The 11,996-nt window shown below is 38.2% G+C and overlaps 1 protein-coding gene across 11 annotated transcripts in view; it reads right to left on the bottom strand.

The window, feature by feature from the left end:
- Nucleotides 1-875: 875 nt before the first annotated feature.
- The window catches only part of LOC113048150 (ankyrin repeat and sterile alpha motif domain-containing protein 1B-like), a 147,169-nt gene continuing 136,048 nt past the window's right edge, over nucleotides 876-11,996 (bottom strand). For 4 of the 11 annotated variants that reach the window (XM_026209720.1, XM_026209722.1, XM_026209730.1 and 1 more), the window contains 6 exons: nucleotides 11,106-11,192; nucleotides 10,698-10,835; nucleotides 9,320-9,487; nucleotides 5,981-6,106; nucleotides 3,271-3,362; nucleotides 876-2,115 (listed from right to left, as the gene is read on the bottom strand). In XM_026209720.1, coding sequence (XP_026065505.1) covers nucleotides 2,067-2,115; nucleotides 3,271-3,362; nucleotides 5,981-6,106; nucleotides 9,320-9,487; nucleotides 10,698-10,835; nucleotides 11,106-11,192 — 660 coding nt within the window. In that variant the 3' untranslated portion in view covers nucleotides 876-2,066. Of the gene's footprint in view, nucleotides 3,363-4,591; nucleotides 5,492-5,980; nucleotides 6,107-9,319; nucleotides 9,488-10,697; nucleotides 10,836-11,105; nucleotides 11,193-11,996 lie in introns of those variants that run through there. The other 7 variants (XM_026209721.1, XM_026209723.1, XM_026209724.1 and 4 more) reach the window with 5 other exon arrangements.

Here is an 11,996-nt window from a genome sequence, read left to right as displayed (position 1 = left end):
CTGTAAACGGTTTACAGATTGGGGAATAAAACACGCTGCAGGTGAAATCAAGGCTGTAAATGTCTGTTGGATGCACATCTCATAGAAACGCTTTACAAACTCCAGCATTGTTTTATTAAAGGTTTATAAAATATGTGAAATAACTAATCCATCAACCTAACAATCAGCTTTTAAGTGATTTAGGTTGTTGTGTTCGGTGAGTGTTGCCGTTTCTTTGGGTAGTCAGTGGTTGTTCCTAGTCGTTTGTGTAAAACTGACTGCGTAGTTTTTCTCTCGATCTGTTACTGGAACATAACCGAGAAGCGTTAAGAATGTGCAGGAGGAAAAGAGCTCCATGGAAACAGAGTGCACGAGAAGTGAACCGTATGTCACCTCGCCTGAGGGAGATATTATCCTGAAACGCACGCTCACGTCCTTATCACAACACATCTTTTAACACGATCTCTGGCTTTAGTGAATCGTAATTTGTTGCAGCTCCCTGTAAATACATAGAGAAATACACAACACGAACCAGAGCTACAGAACAACAGCTACATACATAGAACGCAGAACGATATACAGATAGAAAGAAACAGACAGATAGTCAATTAGGTAGAATGATGGATAGATAGAATATTACATGGGTGATTAGATAGATAGATAGATAGATAGATAGATAGATAGATAGATAGATAGATAGATAGATAGATAGATAGATATGATTTTTATACACCATTCAATTTTATAACCAAAATCAACTAGAGGCTCTGTATTGAATCTTCTATTAAGACAGGCTGCCAATATCCAGAGTATGCTTAACTCCACACGTAAAACCACACTATAAATACAGTAGCTCAACAGAATGGAAGAAAGGAACACGTTTCACGGAACGGACAATGGTTGTACAATCTGGATTTATTCCGTGTGCTTTGCAAGAATATAAATAAAGACCAAACTTACAAAATCTGTGTGCTGGAAGCCCAAGCCTATCTACACATGTCAGTTAGCAATGATGTCACAAATCCACCCCTTGTTTATACTGTTGTTTTCTTTTAATGTGTTGCACTTTGACCTGTGAAATTTGGTACCTTGTTTACCAGTCCAATTTATTTTTAATCATTCTTAATACATGTTTTTTTCTTTGTTTTTTTGTTTTTAATTACATATATGAACAATGATTCAACAAAATATTTATTTACAGAACTGTGGCAAAATTCTACAGTGACAATGAGTGAAAATAAGATATCTGTTGCCATCCGCACATTCAGTTCCTCCGTAGTAATATAATATTTTAGTTTTCACGGATGGCTGCTTATTCGAGCTTGATGCGTCATATAAAAATAATATTATGTTAAGACGACATCAGACGGGAATTGCACAATAAGAATAATAATTGTAAATATTCCAGTAATGGTAATATAGTTTTCTATTAAATAGTAAAATGTCTTGCCAATATATGAATATTAATCTGCGTGGCATTGCCAATTACGTCAACAATGGTTCCATAGTGATTTTGGCACGAGACACATCCATTTCGTGGTTGTCCAGTGCAATGAGTCCATTCACATTGTGCATATTCATATTTTTGATCAATAACCACAAACAAATGATTAAAGAAAGGAAGAAAAAAACAAAGAAAACAGAAAAGAAAAAAAATACAGAAAAGTCCTTTTTTATCCCAGACATGCCATGGTATTTTGGACTAGATATTGGGGGGAAAAGTATGTGTAGTGTTTTCGAGTCGCCATAGGGACAGTCCTTCCCCAGTCCGTCTCTCGTGCGATAAATTTCTGTGTCGGCGGCCATCCTTCGGAACGCAACTCGAATCGCTGTACATTCGAATTCCAGTCTCCTCCTGTTGTTGTTGTTTTTTTAATGATTTTTTTTTTTTTATGCAGTGTGTGTGCGCAAGTGCATGCTAGTGTTTCGTTAAAAGGCCATGGGTCCACGTCGGCAGTCCTTGTATGTGTACACCAAGTCCCAGGCGAAAAAGTCCTTGTGCGAATCCTTACACGTGCTTTTAGGATCCGTATATGTGGTCCGTTTTTGCAATGCATGTGAGAGTGAGGGTCCATGTTAGGGGCAGGCTACATTCTCTGAATTCCACTGTAATAGACATGGGCGTCCGCCATTGCCCTGTGAATGAAATCACATCACTTATCCAAAGTGTCCATCAAAAAAAGCCCCCCCTTCTCCAGTTCACATGGACTGCATGCTTTCCATCAACTACACTGCATGTCTCAGGACTGGCTCGGGTTTTTGTTCATAGGCAAAAGCAAAAAAAGGGAAAGAAAGAAAATACGACGGAAATTTTTCATCGGAAAGCAAGGATTACACGCAATTTGCGAAACAATTTTTGGCGGGTGTCTTGTTAAATTCTATCTGACAAACTTCTGCATTCACAAATTTGTTTTATGCTAAGACTGACTAAACAAGCTCGTAACTTGTGTGCTGTTAAAAAAAAAAAAAAAAAACTCCCCCAAAATAAGTTACTTAATTTAAATTAGTTACTTAATTTTTTTCCTTTCTCTCTGAAAAGCGCTGATACTAAAAATTCAAACTTTGCTACTAGACGAAAGAAACAACACAAGCAAAATGTCCTTCGTGTGAAGTCCAATCTCCATTCTATTCCAGCCGTTTCGGATGCCCCACCTCGCAAAAATATCTCCATTTCCCTCCCGCCTTGCTAACCCTATGCTGTCTAGTCAGAAAGAAACAAAGAAAGCAAATCCCGACAGCATGTGTGTTTATAAGGCTTGTAGCAGCATTATGGTTTTAAGTTGTCATTCAAGCAGTCGAGGGGGGCGGTGGGAAAAGGCTGGAGAGGTGCTTCCTGAAGAAGCCGAGGAAAGAATAGTGAGGAACGGAGGGAAGGAGAAATCAAAAGAGGAGAGAGGGAAAAACTGAATGAAAAACAATCGCTTGCAACACTTTTTTGGGTGTGTTTTGGAGGAGGATTGGCAGCATGGCGGCCCTGAGGGCTGAGCGGGACCTTCCCGTATCGTGCTGCGGCCAGAGAGGTGGGGGGAGCGAGTGATATCAAAGGATAGAGAGAGAGAGAGAGGAAAAAAAAGTGGGGCAAAAGATTGAAGGAGAGAAAAGACAGCGGCAGCGTCATCATGCAGAAGCCACGGTAAACGGGCGGGCTTGGCCGTGCGGAGAGACGCGGGCTTGTCACAGGTCACTGGGCCCGTGGCTCCATGGGGGGCCTCTAGAGGGCTCTCTCTGTAAGGCACACACACAGGAGTGGACAGCATTTTGGGTGTATATTAGAAAATAGTGGTCTCATACTTGGTGTTGGCTCCTCTTTTGGCTTCCTGTCCTGGCTCGACTATCCAGGGGACATTGGCATGACCCTTTTGATCCATTGAGGGCTGCTCCATCTGAAGTGCACACAGGGGAAAACGACAAGAGTGTGTCAGGATGAGCTAGTAATTTAAGGGGTTAAAGGCGGTCATGCTAGATCTTGCATTCCCTTTATTCCTTTTTTTTTTTTTATTAAGTTTTTGTGACATAAGTAAAAAGAATTCAGACAACAGGATATGTCCCAAATTGACTTCCTAGATAAAATCAAACATGGGTGAAATTTGATTACAAGTTTTAATTAACATTATTAATTTAACAACAGTCAATCATTTATAGGTTGTTGGTTAATTCATATTCATTGAAAATACAGAAAATGAATTTAAATATAGAACTTATCAGAAATTGACATTAATAAATTATGTAAAAGTAATAATAATAAATAATACAATATTAAAAATATGTATAATAATAAAATATACCAAACAACAAATTATTATTATTAATTCTAATATGTATTTATGATATAATATTCTCTTACTCATATTTCTTCACTATTAATACATGTCCATACATAAACTCATTTATGTGTTTAAAACATGGAAAAAAGAATCCACTGTGTTCCTGAGGTTGGTGTTGGTGCAGTGGATAAGACACATGCCCTTGATGTGAGAGACATGGGTTCGAATCCACTGTGAGACACCAATGTGTCCCTGATCAAGACACTTAACCCCTAGTTGCTATGTGTACTAATTATGTAAAAGTGATAATAAAAAAATATTTAAAATACCAATAATAATAAAATATAGCAAACAACAAATTATTATTATTATTAATTCTAGACACATGCCTTTTATTTTTGTAACTCATATTAAAGAATCTGAAGTCATTTAGATGATTAAGTCACCGCCACCCGGCTAGCTCAGTCGGTAGAGCATGAGACTCTTAATCGCAGGGTCGTGGGTTCGTGCCCCACGGTCCCTGAGCAAGACACTCAACCTGTTGTGTGTGTGTTGTGTGTGTTGTGTGTGTTGTGTGTGTGTTGTGTGTGTGTTGTGTGTGTGTTGTGTGTGTGTTGTGTGTGTGTTGTGTGTGTGTTGTGTGTGTGTTGTGTGTGTGTTGTGTGTGTGTTGTGTGTGTGTTGTGTGTGTGTTGTGTGTGTGTTGTGTGTGTTGTGTGTGTGTTGTGTTGGCACAGTGGATAAGACGCATGCCTTTGATGTGAGAGACCTGGGTTTGAATCCACTGTGTCCCTGAGCAAGACACTTAACCCCTAGTTGCTATGTATGTGTACTGGGTCGGCGCAGTGGATAAGACGCATGCCTTTGATGTGAGAGACCTGGGTTCGAATCCACTGTGAGACACCAATGATACTTAACCCTGAGTTGCTATGTATGCGTTCTGAGTCGGCGCAGTGGATAAGACGCATGCCTTTGATGTGAGAGACCTGGGTTCGAATCCACTGTGAGACACCAATGATACTTAACCCCGAGTTGCTATGTATGCGTTCTGAGTCAGCGCAGTGGATAAGACGCATGCCTTTGATGTGAGAGACCTGGGTTCGAATCCACTGTGTCCCTGAGCAAGACACTTAACCCCTAGTTGTAAGTCTAGTATGACCACATGAAAGAAAGTTAATTAACTCCACATTACATTATTATTATTTTTAAACCACTAATGTCAAATTCATCTGTTATATTAAGTATCAGTGATATCCATTTTGCAGTTCTGCTGTGGTCAAAACTACCCTACGACTAGTACATCTTTATCAACCAATCAAAACACTGTTCGTTGTTGCCACGGCAGCTCAGCCTTGCTCCACATAAAGCTGAGCTATACATGGCTCGGAAATGTGAATCGCACACGCGCACAAACTCAGGTTCGTTTACATCTGCTGTTGCCTTGTCTTGAGTTCTTTATCAGGTTTTTCCATATGCAGCTGCATGAATATTAAATAACATAATCCTCGCTCTGCCTGGCTACCTCTGACTGCTCTCAAACACACACTCCCACACCAACTTCATTCTTCTTCATATCCAAATGTTTTAAAAAAGGAAACAGACGCTAATCTTATGCAATAAATCTCTAATATGAGGCATTGACCTGAAAAGGAGCTTAATGGTTTGATAACACAGCTCAGGGAATGGTGAGTTGGTGTCTTGGATAAGAAATCTTGAAGTAGTTCTATCCGCGTTTAGTCAGCTGATGTTCTGGATGGACAGACCATTTCAGGACAACAGGAAAGGAGGATTCAGATGAAAAAGAAATGAATCAAACAAACAGTGCAAACTGAATAAACAAAAAGTTTAGGAATATTCTGGATGACAGAAAAGCTCTATCGTAGAGAAAAGCTCTATCATCAGCATCTGTGAGGTTATGTTGATTACCACGAACTATCTTTTTTTAACATCACTTGGCTGGTAAAAAAATAAAATAAGAAAAAACACCAAAAAGACAAACTAAGTGACAAGTTAAAATCATTTTCTATACATTTCTCTAACCTGGAATTTTCCTTTTAATAATTAAGCGGAAAATAAAAAGACCAAGAAAAATGACAAAATAAGTTAAAACATTAGGGCTGTCAATTTAACAAATTTAGTGCAAAAAATCAATTAAATAATACATAAATAATTATTAAAATTTGTACGTAACCGACAGCCCTAAAAATAAAAAAGGGGGAAAAGAAAACGTCAGAAGACCTGAAATTGAACTTTGTTTGGATGATGGAGGAGTCGTGAGGTAGGAGGAAGAGGAGAAGGATGAAGAGGAGGTCGGTGCGGGGTGAAAATATGTCCCAGGGACCAGCGGCTAGAGGGGGACATGACCTAGAGGCGGAACAAAGAGGTCACAGAGGTCAAAGCTTGGGAAGGTTCACACATAGACATGCACGTATATGGGTGATTCTTTAATTAGAGGATTTGTATCTTTAAAGATGACAGATCAAAACAGCTTTTGTTTCTTTAAGATGTTGTTTCTTTTCTTTTCCTTCAGCTTGTTAAAGACAACTACGAATCTCACTATTTTGGGCCTGTCCCCAAATCCAGACTTCTAGACTAAATATTTTCTCATAACTCTTTACCTTTTCAGAAACCACTTCAGGTCTTAAAGTCTCGACTAATGAGCTGACAAGTTGAATCGTGTGTGTTAAATTAGGGAGACAGTGCTGGGGTGATCCAGACCAGGACATTTTTGAAAACTACTGCATTTCAGAGACATGTTCTTAAATCTGACTCATATATAACAAATTCTTGCATGCATGGTTTTAAGGCAGCTTTAATTAGCCTTTTTTGGTAACTTCATGACTTAACTGACGACTTAACTATGACTCTGCATGCATGTTGTTTCTTTAGCACATTAATGAGAAATGATACAGCACCTGACGCTGAAGCGTCTAAAAATGTCTCCCTTTTGATGTGGTTGTAAAGACATTCTGCATTTGTAATAGTAAAAATGTCATTATTAAAGAATCACCCAAATGCATTAAAACGCAGGAGTGGACACACACGGAAATGAACAGAACAGGGTGAAGAAAAGAGAGAAGGAATCTGTTCTAATGGAGCAACACAGCGTATCGTGTCCATATGGAGAAGAGGTACCTCAACATAATGAACGATTTCTCCTACACAAGGGAAAATCAATATCTGAGTATACCACACACAGCCACAGAGGATGCTGTTAGTGTTCAGAGTAACAGCACACACACACACACACACTCTCAGACCAACAGTGGAGCTTATTCACGAAAAAACCAGCAGAACAAATGGGTGAATCATTCATAAATCCATTCTTACATAAATTGTCACATAAGCACTGTTCAGATGGGATTAGTATTCAAAAAGACCTTTGAGTTATAATTATGAATACAGGATGCCTGTGATTTCCTGTACTGATTCACATGGGACATTACTAAGCTCAGAGTGTGTATATTCCGGATGTGGGCGTTATGGAAAGTCATGTGCTTGACTGTGATGTGATTGAGCTTTCTACATATAATAAGGTCATGTTACATATAACATTTTTAGATATTATTTATAATATTACAACAATAACACAAATGACTGTTTTACCCAAAAAGTTGTTTTAGTTACAGAATTCAGAAGAGCCAAAATAAATAACTATAACTATACAACTAAAAAAAACTATATACCTCGGTCTATTCTTATTTGGGACGTGATTTTTTTTCCAAAGCACAGTAGGACATTTGCTAAATAATTGAGTTTTTACAGCAAAACTCTTATTTGAATAGGATTACATGGTGCAAGAGAGACAGGGAACAGAATTGGAGAACGCGAGCCAAATTTGAACCTACAAAGCCCATTTGAGCAACATCTCCACTACACCACAGTTTCACTTGAAGTGGCACACTGCCCCAGTATTTGTAAGCAGACATACTTTAATAACGCATTTTAACACAAGACGCACATTTTAAGTGGCCTTTAAAACGGACAGTGAAGCTTCTCATAAAAGGAGGGACATTCCTGCAAGCTAGACTCATTAATGCAACTGTTTATTTTCAACCAGGCATCCGTCATTTCTGTCCTGCACGTAATTCAACTCCAACAGGCAGGGTGTGTTTTATTTTTATGATTCTGGCCCTCTTCCAGAAAGTGGAAATATCCCTATTGGTGGCAGGGGGGAAGGGAGGCACTGTGCCCGCTCTAGGGGCACTGGGACGAGGGCAGATGGAGAGGAAGGCTGCCCTGGAGGAAGCAACTTGCTGGAGCTGTATGTAAACGGCCTTCATCAATCTCTTTCATCCTTAAATGCACTGAAGGGAGAGAAGATGGAGTGTGCCGTTTACAGATCAAACACTCACCTCTCCGTCCCTCAGGACAAACTGGGACGTGCTGGTGCACGTACAAACAAATATTCACTGAGGGGAAGTAAATCTCTTTAAATACTGCCAAACACACATTTCTCAATAATGATTTTAAATATTGGCGCGTGTCCCTAAAAAGATAATCATGCGAATGTTGAAATCAAACAACGAGGTATAAGTTAATGTTCGTCTGTGCTGTTTTTGATTATAAAACTCATTTTGGGATGAGGGCCAGATTGGATACCACATTTTTCTAATGTCATTCACTGGAAGCCTTTATATAACAGGAAATATTAATCAAATAACAATACTGACAGGAAAACCACCCTCTAAAACAATAAAAGTCATACTTTAGTTAGGCCTAAAAGAAAAAAAACTTTAAATGACAGCCATTAATAAAGTAACAAACATGATACGATTTCAAGATGTGAACCAACTTTTGCAACACAACAATTTAAAGTTCATGGTGTTGCTAAAAATGTAATATTGACATTATATTTTTTTATTGTATCATTGAGGTACTATTTTAGTTTTTATTAACATTTTGAAATAGTTTTCATTTTGATATTTTCAGGTTTCATTGTAATTTTAGTTAATATTTTAGTAATTATATAAATCGTGGAAGTGTTGATTATAGCATTATTTTTTCGATCTCTTCCCATCACATGAAAGGCTGCAGTGATGAGCACTGAGTCTGTTTATCGCGAGAATGCAGTGATCTCGTCATTGCAACGCGTTTTCTCTCACAAAATGCTTTCACCACAACTAACAGCAAACACAATATCGACATGAACACAGTAAGAGCTTCGTTGTTCAGCATAACAGCGTCATTCATTATAACGGCAGTTGGGCAAGTGTGCAGATATACTTGCGATGTGTGACTGCTCCGAACAATATAAAGGGAGCGTTATTTTTATTTAAATCACAATTTAAATAACAGATTTGTTTCATGCTATGCTACTAAGAGAAACAATGTGAAGTTGATCGTTTAGTCGCTGGCTTCATTCACTGATGCATAAACAGTATCAAACGATTTAGAAAGAAAGTCTGTGTGAACTTGAATAATTAGCTACAAATCAGAAACCACTGATCACAGATCAGGGATTAATGAACAGGCAGGTGTACATATGTACAGATGGATAAGGTGAGACAGGCTGAGGTTAGAGGTTGGAGCCAATGTTTGTGCGTGTGTTAGTGCTCAAAGGGCAAAGTGACTCACAGACTTGCGTATGTTGACACGGGGTTTAGGGACAGGTTTGGAGGGTTTGCTGTCGAAGCTCTCTGGCAGAGTGGATGACCCATGGCCGCTTTTTCTGGCCTGCAGGGCTAACTGATACGCCACCTCAAACGCCTGGCCCAACGTCAGGATAATCTCGTAGGCCAGATTCTGTGTAAAAATACACACAGAGATGATCAGAGACCCACTTTCGAAAATCAACTTACAGTTTACACTTGTGGGGGATCCACGCTGCTACAAATCAGTTGAGAAAAAGATGAAAAAGCCTTTAAGATTTGAGTTCAATTTTAGTGCTACTACTTTGGCACCATTTTACAGTTTTCCTTCCATAATTTCAGCGCTTAGTGATTTTTAAATGATTAAAAACATGCTTTAAGCATATTATAAATTATTCATGTGTTGTGACTAGCTGACGCACAGACAGCTCTGTGGTGTTACTGCGACAGACGGGAACACAGAAGACATCAAGCTTACTTAAGCAACATTTTCTTTAAAAATATTCCACTAAAGCCATTTAAGCTAAGAAAATGTGTATTGTATACTTAAAATAACTGCACATATGCTATAAAACATGATATATCTCACCTAACAAGTGATTTAACTCAAAATTTGTATAATCTCATCACAGAAAATAGTTCTAACACTAGACACACACACACACACACACACACACATATGGATATATAGATAGATACACACACACACACACACATGGCTATGATTGATTCAAGTGAGAAATCCAGCCTCTTATATTCATGCACGTTCTGTGCCCGTGAATCAGTCTGAATGAAAACATAATGCCGTTAATGTGAAGTCTAATTAAAAAAAAAGTAAGTAAACAACTCCCATTTAGATATGACCACTTTGTTACGTCAAGATAAGACTTGAAATGGCATGAGAACATGATCTGTGGGAGTTTTTAGTGAGTAATCATGTTGGTGAAAAAAGTACATCTCAAAAAATTCTAAAATAGTTAAAAGTTAACTATTAAAAAGAACAGCTGAACATAGGTTCACAAATAATATATTCACAAATAATATAGGTTCACAAATAATATATATTAAAAACCGTGTTTTTAAAATTTCTAAGTTTTTTATACTGTGCTTCAAAATATTGTTAATTTATGAAATAGGTTTAAAAAACTGCCTGTTACACACATATATAGACTATACATTTAAATAATAAGGATTAAAAAAAAAGTAGGTGACTTTTATTGTTTTGCCTATTTTGTCACATTCATTTGACATTATTGATTAAACGGATACTAATCTTAAAGCAATAATTCAATACATCACTAATATTTGAATAATAGTTTTATCCAGAAGTTCAATAGTGAATTTATTTTTGATGTTTTACTAACCACATCAAAAGCTGTAAACACGTGGCAGTAATGATGGCTGGATTTCAGGTCCTTGGTGATGTACGCGAATGTGGACAGATCTTCAGGGTCCTGCGCGGCACACGAGATATTCCTGATCTCATGCTCTGCTATAATGTTCTAAACATCAGAGAAATAAAGAAAGAAAAGAAAATCGGTTATTATTTAGCATTAATATTTTTTAATTCTACAATTATAACATGGACTATCAATACAATGTGACTTATAACAGCATTGGTATATATATTCAATGCTTTGTCTTGATTTCTTTAATTACAGGTCATACATCTGCATTTTTCTTGACTGACAGCCCTAATTTTTTATCTTATTAAGGTAAATGAAAGTTATGATTACAATCTATATATAAATGAGGATTAAATCGATGATTACCTTGTTAGTTGCATCGATAAACTTGACGCCCTTATAGGAGACAGACAGTACTATGGTGGGAATCTTCTTCATCTGTTCTGTAGACTTCTTACAGAGAGGATGAGAGGAGGAGAGATCAGCAGACAGTCTTACAGTCTCCGACATTAACATTCATGAGGCCCCATCACACACTGACTGAGATCTGCTTAATACAAACTCAAACACACACTAAATTATTTACACGTAACGTGATTCAGTCCCCTGCAATAACCCAGATAGTGTGCCATCTCCTGAGACAAACAAAAAGGGCCAAAATAACATTCTGCACTGTTTAAACTATGGCCTCATTGGGTTTGAAAGTTAGTGACATCATATAAATATGCTGGAAAAAGGTGCTTTTAGCTGGGCTCCCAGTCCGGTCAAGCTGCTGTTTAGTTGGTCTGTCAGCAGGAGACAACATGTCAAGTGCTCAAAACCTCTCTTACACCAGCAAACCAGACCAGGCTGAAAGACCACCTCAGGCTGCAAGGGGCATAAATCACATGCGGCCGAGGATGATGATGAACTGCAGAGAATCAGAATTCATTTTCATATCTTCCTACGCTGTCATATCAGTTGTCAGAGTGGAATATACAATTTATATTCATCTGGACCTCATTTCCCCTCTCTCTCGCTCGCGCTCTCTCTGTCAGTGGTTTCCTATGCATCAGTGGGTATCTACTGTTCTGTACCTATTCAGGTTAAAACAAACAGTGTGAGATGGAGGAACTAAATTTACATCCTCTTAATGTATTAATGTGTTTGAGAAGAAACAAGGGGCGGCAGGTCTCAAACTCTCTCCGCCTCATCGAAACGTGCAGCGGGGAGCAGAAAGGAGAGAGATGGAGAACAGATGGTGCTTTACATGCATAC

Source organism: Carassius auratus, chromosome 29 (assembly GCF_003368295.1).
Source record: "Carassius auratus strain Wakin chromosome 29, ASM336829v1, whole genome shotgun sequence".
Lineage (NCBI taxonomy): Eukaryota > Metazoa > Chordata > Actinopteri > Cypriniformes > Cyprinidae > Carassius > Carassius auratus.
Note: the sequence above shows the minus strand (reverse complement) of the source record. Positions and strands in the feature narration are given on the sequence as shown.